Source organism: Mixophyes fleayi, chromosome 2 (genome assembly GCF_038048845.1).
Source record: "Mixophyes fleayi isolate aMixFle1 chromosome 2, aMixFle1.hap1, whole genome shotgun sequence".
NCBI classification, from domain to species: Eukaryota; Metazoa; Chordata; class Amphibia; order Anura; family Limnodynastidae; genus Mixophyes; species Mixophyes fleayi.
In genome coordinates this window covers 314,064,642-314,086,630 of record NC_134403.1, presented here as the reverse complement: position 1 = coordinate 314,086,630, position 21,989 = coordinate 314,064,642, and the positions used below count along the sequence as shown (strand labels likewise).

Below are 21,989 nucleotides of genomic sequence, written 5' to 3'. Positions count from 1 at the left end.
TGCCTTGGAGTCACCATTGATTCAGCCCTCAGCTTTACCCCTCATATCTAGTTCCTCACCAAATCCTGCCACTTCTGCCTCTATAACATTACGAAAGTCCGTCCTTTCCCCTCTCGGTAAGCAATCAAAATCCTGATCCATTCACTCATCATTCTCGTCTTGACTATTGCAACCTACTTCTCACTGGTCTTCCTCACTCCCTCACTCTTGCACTTTTGACCTTCATTCCATACAGAATGCTGTGGCTAGGCTCATATTCCTTTCCCATCGCACCTCTTCCGCTTCTCCTCTGTGTAAATCCCTTCATTGGCTCCCTATCCATTTCAGAATTCAGTTCAAGCTCCTTACCCTCACTTACAAAGCTCTTACCAACACTTCTCCCCTTACATGTCTGACCTTGTCTCGAGGTACATAGGTACTAGTCCACTCCGCTCTGCCTCTGACTTCCTCCTCAATTCACGCCTCATTTCCTCCTATGCTCTCCTCCAGGACTTCTGCCGTGCTGCCCCTAATTTTTGGAACTCCCTACCCTGTCTGACTCCACTCTCCCCTAACCTTCAGTCCTTCAAAACTCGCCTTTTCAAGGTCGCCTATCCTACCACCTCCTATCCATTATATCCATCACCTCCTCTTCTTCGTCTCCCATATCAATTTTTTCTTCTAGTTGGTCCTACTGTCTCTCACCAACCCTCCCTTTAGAACCCTCCCTCGCGGGCAGGGTCCTCTCTATCTATTGTCCCACGTCTGTCTCCTGTCCTTTGTACACACGTCTTTTCCTGCACTCTGTGTGAGTCCCCATAGCATTACTCACACTCATCTGTACTGCTGACATGTATTACCTCATCTATTTGCTACTTGCTGCTGTATCCGGCGCTACGGAATCTGTGGAATTCCTCAAATGTGGCTGAGAAGGCATATCTTGTTCCGCTCATTGGGTGTTTTTTGGACCTCCCAAAGGTGACAATCACCGCCACACCCGAAAAACTTAACTAATTACCTTAGAACAGCAAAATTTATCTCCAGTATCCCAATTACCCAAAAGAATTCTCTGAGCTCCACCATTTGCGCCTCTGATTTGATACTCTGTCCTAGTAGCGTTTGTGCAGCAGCTGTGTTGCATTACCAGCGGCCTACTTGGTTACTAACAAGTTTGTTGGGAGAAGAAGTTAATGAGCTGTATGCTTGCATTCATTTCCTAGCCTCCACTGTATAATAAACCTACTCCTCTACCATATTAAACTTAAGTATCAGTTTAGCTAAAATATTGCTAAAATTGAGACAGTTTTAGCTCATACGTAAATTAACTTTAAAAAATTGGTTCCATGTGTTTATTTGCTAGTCATTTTTTAAATGCTTTTTTTCCCCTCATCTTGTTAAAAACATCTAATTTTTCATTCACCTATGTATCAAAAAAACACAGTTACAATAAAGTATTAATATTTTAATATATTATGCAGAATGTCAGTGACAGTTCTCGTTCAATACAAGATGCAGAATTACTGAGTGCACTGCGAGATTTGGAACAGCATTGCAAAGATTTAAAAGAAGAAAATATCATACTGGTGAGATTTTTTTTGGCTTATATTCCACTGATTATGATGTTTCATGAGGTGTATGTACTGTACATACACCCCATGTATATAAGAATGTAAAATTTATTCTGTATAGAGCCACATGCAACAAGCAGTGTATCATTTTATTTGTATCACACCAGTATTCATTATTATTTGATTAGTTGTTAGTCATGTGTTAGTTATACAATTTTACCTCCTGTTCTACAATGCATATTTCCTATTTTGTTTATACTACCTTAGACCATACATTACTTTTCTAGTTACTCCATTTTGTATATACTTCAGTTACTACAATTTTTTTCTATACTTATCAGTGTTGGGATCTTGTAGTATATATGTAGTATTTGAAAAGTTACTGAGAACTCACTGTTTTAATTTAACTTCCTCAGAGAAAAAGCAGTTTTCCAGAGACCGAGGAGAAGGTGAAAAGACTAAAGAAAAAAAACGCAGAGCTTGCAGTTATTGCCAAACGCTTGGAGGAAAGGGCTCAGAAACTTCAAGAGGCCAATCTGAAAATGGTACTTGTTGTCTTATGTGGAAATTTTAGACTGGAGGTAGTTTTGTGGAGCTATTGCCATGTACAACTACAGTTGTCAAAAAGAACTGCTGCTCAGCCAAAGTAGACCTAAAATGTGTTATAAAGTCAGCGCTACCGACAAAGTCTAGTAATAATTCCCTAATTTACAATAAGAGAACCTTAAATCTAGCTGCAACTTCCTAAAGAATCCAATGTCACTGCCACACAGTTGAATACATTACAGACTTATAGAGGAGCGGGCTCTAGGAGAAACAACGGACGAAGGACCCACAATAGATCAATTGCATGACATATTCAGTGGTTGAGTCATAAAATATATGCAGTTACAATTGTGCTGATATGTAGCATACTTCAGGTACTTTGGCAGTACCCTTGTCTGTTTAGTAACTTGTATAAGGTAGCTGGTAAAGAATTCATTGGACAAGCAACAAGTGGGAAAACTTTATTGTTAACTAAAATGCAAATCCAACGCACTTACAAATATTCATAGATTTTTGGCACCCAGAAGGTGATAGACTTAATACATGCTGCTAATAAAGCTGCAACCCTTGCTCTGACCTTGGCTCTCAATGCTGAAAAGGCATTTGATTGGGTAGCCTGCCTTTCTTACGTCACACGCTATGAGAGATGGGATTCACAGGCTCCTTCCTCAGGGGTGTCTGAGTGCTATACCACGGCCCCTCTTCAAAAATCAAGGGATCGGCACCTCTTCGGTGCCACTCCGCATCAAAAACGGCAATAGACAGGGATGCCCCCTGTCCCCCCTTCTTTTCGACCCTCTATGCAGACAACACCCTCCTCACAATCACTAAATTCCACGATCACAGTTGTTCTAGACTCCATTAAATAATACAACCAGCTCTCAAGTTTCAAGATCAGTACGGGTAAGAAAGAAGCGCTTCCCTCAACATTCCACCCCCACTCCTTAGCACCCTGAAGTCAACTTTCAGTTTCGCTTGTAGCTTCATACAATGAAGTACCTTGGGGTACACCTTACTAAGCACGATGACCAACTGTACTCTGTCAACTTTCCACCACTGATTGATACCCTGAAAAGAGATCCTGGGCTTCCCACCATATCTCATGGATAGGATGGGTGGCTGCAGTCAAAATGAATGTGCTTACTAGACTTACCTTTTCAAAACCCTCCCGGATAGAGTTCCTTCTTCCGCCCTCAAGGAACTCCAGAGCTGCATCACAAAGTTTGTCTGGGTCTCCCTGAAATCCTCTACAGTGATGAGAGAGGGAGGTTTGGGCCTTCCATGCTTCCACAAATTCTACCTGGCCTCGCACCTCCAACAGGTAGTGTTAGCACATGCCCACGCCCATTCTAGACTCTGGATCGACATCTAAAGACATCTTTTACACGTGTATTCACCGTACTTTTTTTTCTGGATAGACCCCAAGGACCACCCCCAGTGGACACAAATTCTCCCAACCTCCGATTTTCCTGGTCAATTTGGACACATTGCACCCACACGTTTGACATAATAAAGGACCCACACCGTATGGCCACGCTATGGAACAACCTGATTTTCTCAATCCAAACGCCTTTAAATGCTGGACCTCCACTCAAGTAACGTTAAATTTGTGTACAATATAGTGCCCTCCACCTTCTTCCCCAAATTTTCCAGGGTCAAGGATCGCTATGGCCTACCTTTGTCAGCCTATTACCAATATCTACAACTATGCCACTTCTATTAGGATGAAATCAGAAGTCGAACCCCGCATATCCCCACCACGATGGAAGCCCTCTGTCTTGGCAGGTCCTTCTCCAGCGTGCTGATCTCAACATTCTACTTACTTCTCACAAAGGAGAAGGAGATATGGGTGAGGTCCCTCGGCCCTGAAGATTGGTACCACGTATGCAAGAAAATTTACAAAAGCTCCATTTGAAAATAGTGAAAGAGAAAAAGGCGCCGCTTCTTTAAATTAATGAAATGTGTACAAGTGAATAAAATCATTTGAGATGGCAGCCATGGACAAATAAGACCAATGTGCAAGTGCAAATAAAGAAAAATGTTGTCTGGCGCTCAGAATCAAACAATTTATAAAAATAACTATGTGTCAGCATATACATAAAGGAAAATTGTGTGCACAATATTGCTATATTGGGGTTAAGCTCACCTGCCAGCATCAAGGCATCTCCTGTAGGTGAATCCCTAAGCTAGTGTTACAAATTCATATTCAGAGTGTCCCATTTAGAACCTTCCCCTGTACTTCCATCTTATAAAGCCTGCAGCACCTGGAGGGAGTGATCAACTCCCAGAAAAGCAAACTAAAAAATAGTGAAACCTCCATTTGCACTGAAAGAGAATGCATATAAGCTCTACTACCGTTGGTACTTAATGCCATCCAGGTTTGGAGCCATGTATCCCAATGCTTCAACTGCCTGTTGGTGCTGCTGTGGCGCATAGGTCACTCTGTTGCATATTTAGTGGGACTGTCCCAGGTTCAAGCGTTACTTGAAAGGGGTACGCCACTTGATATCTACCATCATGCAAGTACACCTCCCAAGCAATATCTCATACCACCTCCTCTCTCACCCGTCCTCTGGTCTCCCGAAACACACGCAAAAGCTCATTGGCTACATCCTGCTGGCAGCCCGATTTCTTATTGCCCTACACTGAAAAAATAGACTCCAGCCTCGATCCAATCTCTGATACATAAAATGTGTCAGATGTACAAATTTGAGCGCATTAGCAGTATTATCCATGACCGCCCTGTGCAACTCTCCAACAACTGGGCAGGCTGGACTTCCCATTATGAGAATTACCCCCTTCAGCTCCATAACGTCCTGTTCATCCCACACTACCTTACCTACCTACTATGCAATCTGGTACTCCCTCCCCTTACTAACACTTCCCTCCATCCTCCAAACCTGACCCTACAGACCCACCATACTCCTCTCGTTTACCACATCCCATCCACAACTCTGACTGTATATTTGATGTCTGGATGCTAAAAATTGTCTCTAGTAATAAGGAATATGCTGTTTTGTAAGTTTCTCTCACGAGCAAACTCATTACCGTGCCCTCAGCCACACCCCCCCCCCCCCCCCCCCCCATTTTTTGCTTTCTGAATCCCTCAGGACCCACCACCCATTTACTTATCACAACATTTCTTAATATAAATATTTTGAAAGGAAAAAAAAAATCAGAAAGTAAGCAGGTAACCTTTATTCAGTGAGTGCCTAGCTACTCGTTTCAAACTAGGTACTTATTCAGCAGGCATTGGACGCATAGATATATACGGATATGCATCTGATGCCTGAGGAAGAAGTACCTACTCTGAAACGCACCGTAGGGTCATACTGAATCCGGGTTACCTGCTTTCTATAGTTAGCCTATACTTTGGATGAGGGGACAAGTCATTAAAGAGGATGTCTGCTATATATCTTTCCTCTTTAATTATGGCCAAAGACCAATGAATCATCATAATCAACATTTATTTATATAGCGCCAGCAAATTCCGTAGCGCTTTACAATTGGAAACAAACATTAATAAGACAATACTGGGTAATACATACAGACAGAGAGGTAAGAGAACCCTGCTCGAAAGCTTACAATCTATAGGACAATGGGAGTTAGAAACACAAGGGCATGTGCTACATCATATTGCACAAAGGACCAGCCAGACTGCAAAGGTAAAAGTACTAAGTGGGCTGTGTGTGTTGCAATGTTGGTCAGAAGGTTGTTGTCTTGCGTTAGCAGTGTAGAGGATGGCAATAGGGTAATCTAGGGAAATTAAGATGATGGTTGAGGAATATCATAACCTTGTCTGAAGAGGTGGGTTTTCAGTGAACGCTTGAAGGTTTGAAGACTAGAGGAAAGTCTTACTGTGCGTGGGAGGGAATTCCACAAAGTGGGTGCAGCCCGGAAAAAATCCTGTAACCGAGAATGGGAGGATGTGATGAGAGTGGAGGAGAGCCGTAGATCTTGTGCAGAACGGAGGTGTCGAGTAGGGAGATATTTCGAGACAAGTGAGGAAATGTATGTCGGTGCAATTTTGTTGATGGCCTTGTATGTTAGTAGAAGAATTTTATATTGGATTCGTTGAAATACAGGCAGCCAATGTAGAGACTGACAAAGTGCTTCAGTAGAGGAATAACGGTTTGTAAGGAAAATCAGTCTAGCCGCTGCGTGCAAAATAGATTGTAGGGGTTCAAGTCTGACTTTGGGAAGACCAGTAAGGAGGGAATTGCAATAGTCGATTCGGGAGATGATGAGTGCATGAATTAATGTTTTTGCGGTGTCTTGTGTCAGATATGTGCGTATTCTGGAAATGTTCTTTAGGTGTATGTAACATGATTTAGATATAGAGTTGATGTGGGGAATAAAAGACAGTTGTAAATCAAGGATTACACCTAGGCAACGAGCTTGCGGGGTGGGATTTATGGTCATGTTATCGACAGAAATAGAAATGTCAGGCAGGAAGCTTCTGTTCTTGGGTGGGAATATTATTAATTCAGTTTTTGAAAGATTGAGTTTGAGTTGGCGAGAAGACATCCAAGATGAAATGGCAGAAAGACAGTCAGTAACGCGAGACAACACAGATGGTGAAAGATCAGGAGAGGATAGATAAATTTGTGTATCATCCGCATAGAGATGATACTGAAATCCAAAGGAGTTTATTAGTTTTCCAAGAGAAGTGGTGTAGATAGAGCATAGCAGAGGACCAAGGACTGAGCCTTGTGGAACTCCAACTGATAAAGGAAGCGGAGCAGAGGTGGATCCAGAGAAATTAACACTGAAAGAGCGATTAAATAGGTAGGATGAGAACCAGGATAGGACAGTGCCTTCAAGACCTAGGGATTGCAGCGTTTGTATGAGGAGAGAGTGGTCAACAGTGTCAAATGCAGCAGAGAGATCCAGGAGAATTAGAAGAGAGTATTGGTTATTATTTTTTGCTGTGATCAAATCATTGACAACTTTGGTCAGCGCAGTCTCTGTGGAGTGTTGAGAGCGAAAGCCTGTCTGAAGAGGATCCAATAGGTTGTTTGCTGTAAGAAAGTGTGTGAGGCGTGTGTAGGCAATTCTCTCGAGAAGCTTGGAGGGGCATGGGAGCTGGGAGATGGGGCGGTAATTTATGAGAGAGTTAGGGTCAGAATTCTGTTTTTTTAAAATGGGAGTAATCACTGCATGCTTGAATATAGATGGAAAAATACCAGTGGAAAGAGATAGATTACAGATTTTAGTTAGAGGGGGAATGAGCACAGGAGACAGTAAATGAATGAATGAATGAGTTGTACTGCTTAAGCTTTTGATTCAGCAACAGTCTGCTTGCCTACAACAGTCACAACCAAGATATAAGATTTAATGACCTTCTCTTGGCTTGTAGGTAAATACTCCAATGCATCTTAAGGGAACCAGTTTTGAAATGTGTAAGAAAGCATTTGCGTGCCAGCGAGCAAAAGATATGAGTGACCAGGCTAGTGCTTTATTGGAAAAAGATAAACAGATTGAAACATTGAAACAAGAGTGTCAGGATCTACAGGCCAAGCTGTCAGCTGGCAAGGTAAGTGAAATTTAAGGATTTTGTCTTGACAATATGATAAGTTTATGTGCGGTTTAATAAATATGATGAGTTTGTGTGCTGTATGATATATGATTTTGTGTGATGTATGTAAACATTTCCAGTTTTTTACGACTAAGCGTCTGATAAACTTTCCATGCAAATTCTCAATGTGGTCAGAGTATTTATCCAGTCTTTCCAGTGGGGAACCAAACTCTGGTAACATCACTGATGAAGCTGGCTACGCTGTCCCAAACGTGAACAATCTTAGGACAGGACCACCAGATGTGGACAAAGGATCCTATGCCATCACCTATAATATACTTTGTAGGAGTTTACTTTGACAAGAGAAGAGATTGAGGTTAGGAGATTATCCCCCTGTGGTGGTCTGCCCAAGTTACATAAACTTGTTTGTTTTTTGTTTTGTTTTTAATGGAAATTCTAGTGGCTCAGGTGTCAGTTTATCACTGGCAGACTTGTGTGATTTGTGCATAAACCTTTTATTAAGACTGTTGATGAATACAAAAACATTCATTAGATTTGTTTTTAAATAGAATGCAGATGTTTTTTGTGTTGCTGAATGTTGGTTTTACTATCGAGTGCTTTTATAATTAAAGATGCCAGTTGCTAGGCATTTTTCTGCATTTGCAGCAGGGGATGTCACTTATACCAGCTGATCCAATTTTCCTTTCATCCTCCGCTATTTTATCACACAATAGATAAAGCAGGTGCACCTCCCAAAGATCCCTACGAATTGATGAGTCAAGGCATTATGTATCTAACCTTTCTTCAATACACCAAGCAACCATTTTGTTTAGCATTTATATTATTGTGCATGTATGTGTTTGTTTGAATGGATGAGTCCTGGGCACAATGAGATATATTTTCTATAAATCACCTCTAAATATCGATTTGTTTTTTTAAACAAATATAAACAGGTATTTTTTTTATATGCTATATTTTCACGTTCTGAACAGAACTTTTATTAATTTGCATATTTTAATGAATTAATATGTGAAAGTTATGATTTTATTTACTGTGCTGAGGTAAAATGAAATATAATTTCTGTGGCTAATATAACGGTACAAGCTTGATTACAATCATCAAAAATTCTGTTACATTACTGTTGAGGTTCATCAGAATAAGCATATCTCATACCTTCACTTTACTAAGAAAAAACTATTACTACTTTCTTGCATTAATATATTTAGTGTGGTAACATAGCACAGGCCTGAAAAAATAACGGTCACCAAAGTGACTTAAAAATGCACCCCTTGTTTTGACTCCATGAACTGGAACATAATCCGGCCTTTCAAAGAGTCCCTTCTTCATGCAGAAGTGATGTCTGTGATGCACCTGTGATGTCTTATTTGGGGTTGCCTTTAAAGGCTAGTAAGACAGGGCTCTTCTGGTAACAGGCCTCTTTTGGTAACTAATGCTCATGGGTTCCTGGCTGGTGCAAAGGATTGCTAAGACGAAAAATGGGCCCATATCTGTGTGAGGACACAGGCTAGTGTACATTAGATTCTACTTAATAAGCTGGTCGTTAGAGCGGTATATAATATACATTTTGATCAGTTATTTGCTGGGTAGTATTCTGTAGGCTGTTTTTGTAAATATGTTGTGTAATTCATATATGGATGTATGGAGATGACAGCTGTTTGCAAAGCCCTCTCCCCCTTTACAAACCTTCTGACTTTTACCCACTTTGTGCCTGCGGCGGGACCCCTCACCACACGCCTAACCAAGATGACTGCTGCAGCATTGAATGGATTAATACCTAATGTTGCTGTGCCGAATGAGTTACAGCTCAGCACTAAGGGATTAAAGATGCATTAAAGGGTATATTAATTTAAATGTAAATATTTCTTGTATGTGCACTGTGGCACCAGTTAGTAACCGGTGCGTAGCGCCAGAAAGGGCTAAGTCCCTACGCTGGGCACTGAGAGCATAAGTGTATTTATTTTCATATTCATGTATTGATTTCTGATGCAATAGCCATTTGTTGGAGACAGCTTGTTTTTTTTAACTTTTCTAAAGAAAGCCCCCCATGCTAATTAGACCTTTTGATGTGTAAGTGTCCAACACATCCTATAGCCTGAAGGCACAGGAGGGGGTGATTAGACTTGCTATCTCTATACGACAGGATGGAAGTAATAAAGGAAATGTAACACCAAGTTTTAGGAAATCACAGATTAATGTAAATTTTGTTAAAGTTTTAAATTGTGTTAGAAGATATAGTACATACTAATGGTAATTATTGAATGTGATATATCAGACATTGTGGTGCCAGCTGGGACCAGGTCTGGATTACCTCCTACCAAAATGAATGTGTCTACCCCTTGCCAACATGAATGTCTGAATCTGTAAACAAAGAGCACTGTTTGTCCATGTAATGTATCATTCCATCTATGACTTCTGGAAGATTGCTAGTACCACAAGCTGGCGTGTAACTGTCCTTATTAGGATTGCTTGTGCTAATAAAACATCACTGCTTCAAGATCCTGCTTTGACGCCTACTTACCGGCTGTAATTCCTGTGACCTACAGAATAAACCAATCTAATCCGTTATCTGGCTGTTCTGAGGTTGGGACCCAGCATCCAGTGCCAATGCTCTGCCTGCAGCTCCGCTCCGCTCCAGTGCCAATGCTCTGCCTGCAGTGTGATAGGCCAGGAGGAACCATCCACAGCAACCCTGATCTAAAGGAAGAGGTCAGGTGTATCAGCACATGTGCCCTGCAAAGGGGTACTCTAGCAGCGGGAGTTACCCAGACGGAAGCGGTTCTAGCTGCCGGCGAAGGAGCTTAGTGGTGGCAGCAGGCCCCTCCTACTGCATTTAGAGGAGCGCAAATGGGATAATGAAAGGGGCAGGTTGGCATAGGAGATCCATCCTGTCACAGTGTTCAACAACATATTATACACATCTTGCACCATTAAAACTTTTTGTACACTCCCATTAGTGCATTCACTTGTGTCACTGTGTCTTAGAGCTCTAAATGATTCCTAGTCTTTAGAGTTCTCAGGCACGGCAATTAATAATTATATGCTATCTTCTAGATTGTATGTTCATTTGAGTAGGACCAACTTTACCTTCTGTTTAATGTAATTGTATGTGTAATTTGTTTGTGTTATGCTCCTTCCATGTAGAGCTCTGCATAATATGTCAGTGCTTTAAAAATAAAAGATAATAATAATAATAATTTATTCAGTGCCACAAACCTATAAGGAAATCTTACTCATAACCTCACGAGAGTTTCTGGTGAGTGCAAAGTGTTAAATAATGCTGGGCCTGGGAGGCTTTAAGACTAAGCAAAACTAATCCAAAAATTCCTGTAATGGACAACCTCTTTTCTTATTCAGGGCAATCGCTATAGCAATGGAAATGTGTTGAAGAAGATGGGGTTTTAAAATGACGACTGGTGTTTGTCCAGTCTAATGTGTTTGTTTTTTTTTGGGCAATTCTTTGCTGGTCACTGTTATGTATATCGGTGGAGTATCTAAAATTTATGGTGTAGTTTTGTAGTTGGGCTGGTATCACCTCAATTACCCCTGGCTACAGCCCCGCACTGTGCCAGCTCAAAGCATTTCCTGGTGCAGTGCCCGTTTTGTAGTCCCAGATCACCTTCGGGTTATTCCAAGGGTTCTCTGGACTCTGTAAACAAATTCAAGATGGGGTTGCTTTCTAAACGTGCTTCTAACACATCCCTCTAGTTAGCTCCAGAGAGGGGGCGCTGTCCCGCCAGCCAGCTCTAGAGAGAGAGCTGTCCCACCAGCCAGCCAGCTCCAGAGAGGGCGCTTATTTTCCCTCTGTGCCAGATATAGTCAATAGCCAACATAAGCAAGTATACTTATTGTTGTTCAACCTTAGAGGGAAAGCTTTGAAATAGGCAAAACCCTTTATTGAGACCAGAGATCTCATTCTTTGAAATTTACCATTTTTTACTGACTCAATGAATGAAGAGTTTTTCCCATCAGTTGCAAATCCAACATGTGGTACATGTCTGTCATCTTCAATATATCCAGATACCCGACCTTGGAGTTACCTTTATGTTCTGTCCAAGTTGAGCAATGTACAATATTTTTTCTTCACCTTAAACAGAAAAGGGTTTATTTAGACCCAGAACTGTAATTACTGTGACACACTCTGTTAAATTTAAAGAATGTATATAGAACAATGTTCATTTTGCCCTTTGGCTACCTAATGGTGCAATTTATAAACACCTATATCCGTTAAACAGTGCATAATACATTGATGTTGAGATGTGTTGCTGTCTTGAAATTCTGCTTCTCATCTGTTAAACTTGTGATATGCTCGAGGGAGTAAAAGGGTCACTATTCCTAAAGTTTAGTAGGAAGCTTTTCTGAGCTTTGTCTTCAAGAGACATACATTATTGGCAGTCCTGCATTAAAACAGTGGAAAGTGGAGTGCGTTTACCTTGCCCACTTAGCACAGTATTCAAAAGGAACATATATATTAATTGAGAACTGTGCAGAGTATTTTTTCCACTTTTCTGTTGTAGATCAGTGGATGTATTTTGTTTTTTTGTATTTTTTGCCAAGCCAGGTTCCTGTGGAAGTATTGTATGTGTGGGGTTTTTTGTCAAGCAGGAAGTCCCTGGATGTATTTTTTTTTTTTTATCCAATGGATAATTGGATGTAATACAGATGAAGACCCTGGATGTAAGCGAGTACTACAAATGGTGTTTTTATTTATTTTAAATAAGTTAATTTTTAAAACGAGTGTGTGTTTATCTTACTCCCTCCCTCTTGGCCTTTTTTAACGCACCAAGGCAACATAGGAATCGGAGGGAAGATATACACCACCTGGTAAGTCCAAGGGACAGTCATGGCGTCCACTACGGATGCCTGCAAGTCCTTGGTTCTGGCACAATACCTGTCCACTCTGTAGTTCAGCCGAGAGGCCATCATGTTGTTCTCCGACTGAACCCACCTTTACACAATCTGGGAGAACACCTACGGGTGGAGGGGTACTTCCCTGGGATGAATGGCATGGTGACTCAAGTAGTTGGATTCCCAAATTTCTACTCCTGGGATAAAGACTGCTGATATGGCCGGAACATGATGTTCCGCCCAGTACATGATCTTGACAGCCTCCCCGTGCCTTCGTGGCACAAGGACTTCTGGTCTCCCCTTGATAGTTGATATACACCACCGCCATGGCGTTACCGGATTGGACTCAAATGGGTTTCTGCTTCAGAAAGAGCTGCGCCTAAACCAGAGCCTCGATTGCTGCCTGTATCTCGAACGTTGATGGGCGGCCTTGTCCCTTCCCAGGTCGAAAACTCTTGGAGACGAAAGGTCAGTCTCACCGCGGCCCAGCCTAGCAGGGAAGCAACCCAGGTATCAGGGACTTGCTGAGACACCTCTCCCCGAAGCAGGGGTATCTTTAGATGGAGCTCCTAGGGAAGTAGTAGGAAAGGTATTGTCTCCTACCATCTCCGGAAGCACTGTTTCTCGTCTAAGTTCAGCAATAGATCTTGCCATTTCCTTAGCCCAGGACGGCTCTACCTGGTCAGGTGTGTCGTTTCCCCCCCCCCCCCCCCCAGATGAATGCAGACCAAGATCCTGTGACTCACAAGCCACACATCAGGCATCCGGGTCCGACCATCCATTAGGCAATTTTTCTAGACACCTGGAACAAATTAAGTACACAACCAAGCTAGCCCCTGCAGCCTTAGACCTGGAACTAATCCCCTTTTCTGACGTTATGTAAAAACAGGAAAAAGGAAAGACCGTAGAAAACAATCTAAGACAGAGTAATCCAAGTTTACTCACGTCATAGATATAACGTAACATTGATACATTCAAGATATACAGGAAAAATTGCACAAAATTTCTGTCAGCAAATGCTAAATTATATATACATAACATGGGAAAGGGTCAGTACTCAATATAGATATACAGAGAAAGTACAGTTACACAATTTGATAAACAAAGATACTCCGATAAAAGAAAAGAGTACAACAGTGTTAAGAGTGATACACATCCTGAGTAGTTACAATCCACTCAGCAGCAGAAACAAAACTTTCCCCCAGGTACAGTGTGGACCAGGCACCGCAGAGGCAAAGTGACAGTTTGAAATGATGGCTCTGCTTAACTGAAAACCCTACATGAGGGGAGGTGCCACCCACTTAGTGAAGTCACACCTCCTCCTCAACTGTTACACCTAACATGGCAGTTATCCCTGTCCATCTCAGATTCTGGTGAGAACTGTTACTCTTACAGCCCCCTACCAGGATACCCTCTGCTACCTTGGGATCCATTGCTGTCTGTCCGCAGTAGCTGGAGTGGACCACCAGCAGCCCTTCTCAGCGCACTAGGGGAGACTGGGGCTACAGGCTGTGGCTCCCAGCGCATTCCGTCACTGCCCTGGTGCATCTTCTGGGTCCCCAATCACTGCGACCGGGGGACACTTTTGCCCCGTAGCCAGCGATAAAGAGTAAGGGGTGGCATGGGAGCACTGTTGGCGCCCTCCCTGCTCTTATGTGCATTGTTCACTTCCGTGAACACCGCTATGTACCAAACATATAAATAATTAAAATAAATTGAAAATAAGTTGAAATTAATTGAAAATAAAATAATAAACAATAATTACCTGTGCCCAGATTTTCCGCTGTCCAAAGGGTATAGAGGGAAGGGAGCAGGTTAGACAAATTGTTAGAATTTAGTGCCATACTCCTAGCACAGCGCCCTCTATACCGTATGTTAAGCAGTATCCCCCAATTAGCTGTGCAAGATAAAAAAAATAATTCTATCGTGCTTTATTTTAGTCAATAAAAGCATTTTTCAGCTATTTTCAGTTCAAGGAGGTGTTTACTTGATATTCTATACTATCTTTGTTATGTGCGTATTGTCGCTAACCAATAACGATTGTCGAACCTCGATTTGTGTTTCCAAAGCACAAAGATTTATTCGCAATAAGTAGAATAAAATGCTCAAGCGAAGTAATAGTAAATACAGCCGTTACTTATCGCAGGCGCTCTGGATCCAGTGCAGTCATTCAATCCTGAAGTCTGGGGACAAGATGTCTGCACTCTGGATCACAAGCTGCTGCTTATATACACAATCAAATACAGTAATACAATGAAGATGGTATAGCTTGCATCTATTGGTCCGGGTCTCAGGAATGTCCAAGGGGTCGTCAATCATTGGCTGGTTCATCCTAAGGAATCCAAAGGAGGGGGTCATCTCTGCAGGGGGTATGCTCTGCTCTTCCCGCCAGGATTCCTTAGTCTTAAGTAGTTCATAATTCCCTATCATTCATAACTTGCGTATGCACTCTGCGATTTCCTAGCAGAATGAACCAAACAGTAGGATATGTAATAAGGTTCATTATGATACCACTCATGATGTTATTCCTTTAACCCATTCCGTGTATTTCACGAATATGCATGTAACTCTGATATAACATATAAATACTACTATATTTCGACATAACTGACTATGTGTTGCAACTACCATTAATGTGTACTATTTTATAAGTATGCGTGTTTGTGCGAATGTATGGTAAAAGACCAATTACTGTTGCTGCCACGTGCAGTGGATGCGTACGCCCTTTCACGCCGTAGCGTGCCCTTGTACGTCGTAGCGTACCGTACGCATCTTTTCAGACAAAGACAACCAAGTTTGCTAGACTTTAATTGAAATGACTTTATCCAATTTGCTGACTTCGACATCTTCTTACCTTTCCAGATGAAAATAAATTTTGTGAATGTCTTACTGCCTTAGGTGGAGTGAGCAAAAATAGTGAATTATATATATTTTTGATCACAATAATTATTTCAGCCCTTGAACTGAATAGATTTTTCCTCATTCACTTATATTTCTTGCAGAAAAATGTTTGCATGAGAGAGAAAATGTAAGGTTTGCATCTATCTATTATGCCCCCATAAGCACATTGCATATTTGGGGATGCAGACTGCTCAGGAACTAACCACCTTTTATATTGAGAACATAAATACACTATTCCAAAAGAGAATAAATGTGTGGTCCTGAACTTTCTCTGTGCCTTGCCGAAAGTGTTGTATGTTTTGTCCAAATATTGTTTTTTGTCCTCCAATCCCAACATACATACCTCAAAAATTACTTTACTCATTCTTATCTTGTTTGGCAAAAAGGATGGTGAAATCTGAGACTACATTAGTTGTTATAGCACTAGAGATGGGCTGGCTTGGTTCCCCGAGAACCGAACCCGCCCGTACTTGAGGTATCCGAGTACCGAGCCGAGCTCGGTACTCAGGCGCCTATTCGGAATCGAAATCGAGGCAAAACGTCATTGTGACGTCATCGGATCTCGGAGATCGGTTCTCGCGATGTTTGAAATGCATAAATATCCGCCTCCACAGCAATCCAGCGCCATTTAACTGAGGGAGAGAGAAGGGTTAGGTCGCAGGCAGCATTAGAGCAGGGAGAGAGCACTTCTTACAGCACTTCTTACAGCAGGAGGATAGAGGAGGCATTTTTGCAAACATTACCAACTGTTGGGGTGTCGTATTCCCTCCTCAATAAACTATTTTCTGTCTGCAGAAATAGTAATATGCCAGCAGTATATATTTCTGATATTGCACTACAAATGCTTTTGGGGTGTCAGATATTCCCCTCTGTATTTTTTTTTTTTTTCTGGTGCTGAAATTATTAGATACCAGCAGTATATATTTCTGAATTTGCACTACAAGTGCTTTGGGTCTCATTAAAATGGATTCACAGCAGTCCACATATGAGCAGGATCAGCAAGCAGCTGCTGGCACCAGTCCTGATGGTATTCTTCCCTGTACGTCATCTGGTAAAGCCTATGTAAAAGTACATAGTCTTTTTAAGTCGGAAAAAAACACACCCCAAAAAAACTTTTACCGTGTTGAAGAGAAAAAGAGCTGTAACTGATGAAAAGTTACCTGCCGATTTAAAAAAAAAAAAAAAAAATTGCCAACATGCCATTCTACACACACAGTGGCAAAGAAAGAATGAGGCCTTGGCCTTTCTCTATTAGTGCCAGATTTAAAAATGTTACGGAGCCTTCTTCTTGTAAGGTCACTCGTGACCAAGCAAGACCAAGTAATTTGGAGTCCAAAAGTGGTGCACAACTACTGTTACGTGTGAAAGCCGAGCTGCAAGAAAACAGTAAGGCATTAGAGGAAAATGTATGCTCCGAATCAGAAATGACAGCAATCCCTGAGGAGAGTCCATCCACGAGTGGTGTGTGTAATCGTGACCATTCTGATAGTGTACCCATAAAGAAGGGCCCTTTCAGCATTTCTGCTGATGTGTGCCTGAACAGCCCGAGTGTAGTCGGTGATACACCAATTGAGGATGCCACTTTGGAATTAGAAGAGGATGAGGGGGAGCTTTGTGTAGGCGACGAGGGCGCTAATGAAGATGTTGATGAGGTTGTTTGCGTAAGTCCTGGCAGCAGTTCTGGCACGTGACAAGAAAAAGGCCATTGTCATGCCTGGGCATAAAACAAAAAAATCCACTTATGTGTGGAATTATTTCTACCCAAATCCTGACAACAGTTGTATAGCCATTTGTACTGTATGTCAAGCCACAGTCAGTCGAGGGAGGGACCTTAACCATCTTGGAACCTCATCCATGTTACGACATTTAATGAGCGTTCATGGCAAGGTTTTGGGAAAAGCTGAAAATTATGGCAAAAAAATAACAAGCACTCCATCATCAGCTAGGACCCTTCTGTCACCTACATCCCGACGGCTGCAATCTACACCCACAACACCGTCCTCATCAATATCCTCAGTAGCGTTGGGAGTTAGCCCTGCATACCACTTGGTAAGGCTCGATGACTCCTGCACTATAATAGATTCCTCTGAAGAATCTTTAAGCATTAGTCCCACTGCTGCTGTTGGGGTTGAATCTTCCTCCCATAAGAAGGCCAAGAAAAAGAACAGTACTACATTACAGCAATTAACTGTGAAACAATCTTTTGCTAGGGGAAGCAAATAGACAGCAGTCACCCAGTCGACAAACGTATCATAGACGCCATGGCTACTATGCTAGTGTTAGATCTGCGTCCAATATCCACAATAAACGCAGCTGGTTTTTCACAGTTAATTGATGAGTTGTGTCCCCGTTACAAAATTCCATCGCTACACCATTTTTCCCGTAAAGCTATTCCGCAACTATGCCAAAAAGTTTGTAAAAATGTAGTAATTGGGCTCAAAAATGCCATTCTGCCCACTGTACACTTAATCACAGATATGTGGACAAGTGGAAGTGGGCAAACCAAAGACTATATGACTGTGACAGCCCACTGGGTTGGTCATTCGCCTTCACCTGCAGGAACAGCAGCAGCATGTACACCACTACGTAACATTTGTCACAGGCAGCCTACTCTTTGTATCACCGGCTTCACTAACAGGCATACAGCTGATAATTTGTTATGAAAACTAAGAGATGTCATTGATACATGGCTTATACCACTTGGACTCTCCCCAGAATGTCATTTCTGATAACGCCAACAATATAGTACGAGCATTACAGCTGGGTGAATTCCATCACATTCCCTGTTTTGCTCACACAATAAAATTGGTGGTGCAGAGCTTCCTAAGAAATAACCGTGAGGTGCAGGAGATGCTTTCGTTGGCCCGTAAATTTCTGGACATTTCCGGCATTCTGCCACAGCATGTAGGAGATTGCAGCAGCTCCAAGAGCAGTTTAACTTGCCCTGCCACCAACTTCTTAAGCAAGAGGTGTTAACAAGGTGGAATTCCACCCTGTACATGCTTCAGAGGATGGAGGAACAGCGCAAAGGCATCCAAGCGTATTGCACAAGCCATGACATTGGGAAAGGAGGGGGAATGTATTTCACTCTTGCACAGTGGGGAATCCTTTCTGTGCTGTGCAAGGTGCTGAAACCATTTGAAGTTGTGACGTGTGAAGTGAATTCAGACACTGCTAGCTTGAGCCAAGTCATTCCCTTAATTCAACTATTGGAAAAGCAGCTTGTCAAACTAAAGGAGGAGATGAAAGAAAGCAATTCCACAACGTATGTTGGCCTTGTAGATCAAGTACTTAATCCGCTTCGCAATGATCCAAGAGTAATTAAAATCTTGAACTCGGATCACTACGTTTTGGCGACTGTGCTTGATTCAAGGTTTAAGACCTACATTGATTCTTTGCTTCAAAATGAGCGAGATGTGAACCTTTGCAAGGAGCTATTGGTCAGCAAGTTGTCCGCTGAACTGGGCGTTGGCTTGACGACGTCTACTCCTTCAGTTTCTCAGGCAGCTGCTGCTCGGAAAAAATTAAACTTTTCAAAGTGAAGCAGGGATGACGCAGGGGGCAGACCACAACAATTTGACATCTGGGCTGGTTTGAAAGATTTTACCAAAAAACGTGTGATCTTGCCCATAACTCCATCCAATCCGACTATTAACATGCAAAGGATGGTGGAGGATTATTTTTAAGAGGTAATTGATATGGAAATGTCAGACAAACCCGTTCCTTACTGGGAAGAAAATCAAGCCATTTGGAAACCCATGTTTCTTTGCAATACCTAAGCTGCCCACCCTCCAAAGAGTATTCAGCACAGCCGGGTACCTTGTCAGTGATCGACGTAGGAGGTTACTTCCGAAAAATGTGGAAAAGATGATCATCAAATTGAACTACATCTTCCACAAGGAAGGCCTTTACCATCAAAGACATCCAAGCACTGACAGATCTCTAATAGCGGATTCCAGCAAAGATGAATTAATAGTTTGTGATGATGTACACACTGATGAGGGTGAGGATGATGCTGAAGATGATGACAACAACATCTTTTTAAAACTTTTACTCTAAGTGTAGGGTGCAATCTACCCCCAAACAGGAAAGGGACTTGGGGCATTTTTATTTAACGTACAGTCTTTAAAGGCTGCTGTTTTGTCAATTTTACTATAAGTGTAGGGTGTCATACACAGACAGACAACAAACTGCCTTTGTCCATTTCTATTTTATTGTACAGTTTATGCAGGCTGGCTTTTTTTCTATTTAACTACAAGTGGAGGGTGTAATATACACCCAAAGACGATGGCTACATTGCCAATAGGCAAAGATGGAGAGGAAGACATGTAGGCTTCTCTGTATAGTTTGTAGGCAAGTGTTAGAATTAAGGACGGCCTACCAGGGATTAAACTGTATTTTTCATCATTTGCACTAAGAAGGTTTTGATGTACACTACAGCCAAACAGAAAAGATGCTTTGGGCATTTCTAATGATCGTACAGTGTTTGCAGGCTGCTTTTTTTTTTCAATTTAACTATAACTGTAGGTTGTAATATACAGATAGACACCAAACTGTCTTTTTTGCTATGAATCAATATTTTTAGTGTGTTGTCTGGTACCCTGGATTGGTGTGCGTTTGATAAAAGCACACATCCCGGAGGGGGGCAGTGCTCGTTGACATTTATTACCTGTAGTATTAACTCACTTATCCAAGAAACAGGTGGAGCACTAAATTAAGTTATTTTACACCAAAAAAATTGTATTTTTTAACAAATTGCAAAACCAAACAAAACCAAAACACAAAGTTAATCCAGATCCAAAACCAAATCATGGGGGTCAGTGACCATCTTTAGTTAGCACCCACTAAATGAGTTGGCTTGGCCCTTTCTACATTCCATAAGTATTTGTGGCATTTCAGGCTAGTGAGATCATTCTCTACTTTCAGCTGAATGGTGGGCATGACCCAAGACTAGTTTGCTTTACTGCCTGGACTTAGTGTGTGAGATCCTGAAGAGTAGAAGGGGATTCTCTCCTTTTTTAAACACTTCTCACTGCCTGGCCTTTAAAGTTCTCAGGGAGACAGGCATGACCATCTGTTACCCCCTTTGCAGTTTCCCCCAGTTGCCAGAATTGTAGTCTTTCTGATATGGAACTATGCATTTGAGGTCAGTAGATTAGTTATATGTAGGGAGGGATCTCAAGTTCTTTGAGCAGTTGAAAGCAGAATTACCTATGCTAGTTCCTTATTCATAGGTTTCTTCACCGCTAAAATTCCCTACAGACACAACTTCCAGAGGTCTCCTGTCAGATGTAGAATACCAACTGCTAGATTTTATAAATAAGAGAGATGTTAAGAAGCAGATAGGGGATTTTTAGGCATTACATTAAAATGTAATAGATCAGGCCTGGCCAACCTGTGACTCTCCAGGTGTTGTGAAACTATAAGCCCCAGCTTGCTTTGCCAGAAGATTGCCAGAAGATAGCTAGCAGGGTTTGCTGGGACTTGTAGTTTCACAGCATGTGGAGAGCCACAGGTTGGCCCGGCCTGTTATAGACTATACAAGACACAAAGTAGAAAAGAAGTGTGTATCGGGGCACTCTGGGGTGCTACTCAAAAATATTGAACAACATATTCTTTATTGAAACATTTAAAATAATGGATTCATACTAGTCAGAAAGAAGCTAGGTAAATCCAAAACAGATATCCTGAGTTATGAGATCCATGTGGACAGATTTATAAGGGATGGTTGAATATTTATTATACCTAGTGCGGTTGCCACATAACCTTCTGTAATAGACTCAGCACTTTCACTATGTCTGGGTTTAGGACTGCATAGGGTAAATGTATTAAGTAGCTGATTCTGCAAGTCGCCGATAATCAGCGACTTTGCAGGGGAAATTAAAAACGGCAATCGCTTTCAAGGCAAAACTTGCCAATGACAACATTGTAGACCTGTCTGCTTAATGCAAGTGGCGGCATTTAGCCTGCTGACATTTTCATGTTGGCAGGTTAAGTGCTGGCTCAATCGCAATTTTGACTGCCAACGGTTTATCTGACAATTAGTATACTCTAATATCCCTGAAAACCTTTGTAATAAAACCATATTTATCATGTATTTGTGTTAATATCTAAACCTTAGGCTAGGTATACATTTGAGGTTTTTCATCCAGTCATCGTTCTATTCAGCCGACATGCGACCATCCAGTCAGAAATTGCGTTAGTGTGTATACTTGCACAATGAACGAAAGTCGTCCCAAAGTGCCAATTATCGTTTCATTTGGTTGGTCGTACTGTTTGATACTCTCATTCATCATTCAAATCACCTTTCGATTATGTAGTGTGTATGAATTCCCAACCAACTGCCGATAGTTCCTCAAACTGCGACTCCTTTTGGGGAGTATGTGTATGTAAATTTATTATGTCTTTACCTTTCCCATGTGGTGCATTATCTTCACATCAGTCAAATGACAATTAGGTGCTTCTAACGGAAAAGCAATTGTATCTGTGTATTGCAATGATGTGTATAGCATATGTCTACTTGCTTAATTATTTACCTTTGTCAGTACAGTCTACAAGATGTTTCATTCTTATGACTTTATTGTAAGTAAATATATATATACAAGTTAACC

At 41.6% G+C, this 21,989-nt stretch overlaps 1 protein-coding gene across 11 annotated transcripts in view; it reads left to right on the top strand.

Moving 5' to 3' along the window:
* The window catches only part of TSPOAP1 (TSPO associated protein 1), a 341,002-nt gene that overhangs the window by 132,467 nt on the left and 186,546 nt on the right, over nucleotides 1-21,989 (top strand). For all 11 annotated transcript variants that reach the window (XM_075196596.1, XM_075196605.1, XM_075196597.1 and 8 more), the window contains 3 exons: nucleotides 1,458-1,562; nucleotides 1,964-2,092; nucleotides 7,453-7,629. In XM_075196596.1, coding sequence (XP_075052697.1) covers nucleotides 1,458-1,562; nucleotides 1,964-2,092; nucleotides 7,453-7,629 — 411 coding nt within the window. The remainder of the gene's footprint in view (nucleotides 1-1,457; nucleotides 1,563-1,963; nucleotides 2,093-7,452; nucleotides 7,630-21,989) is intronic.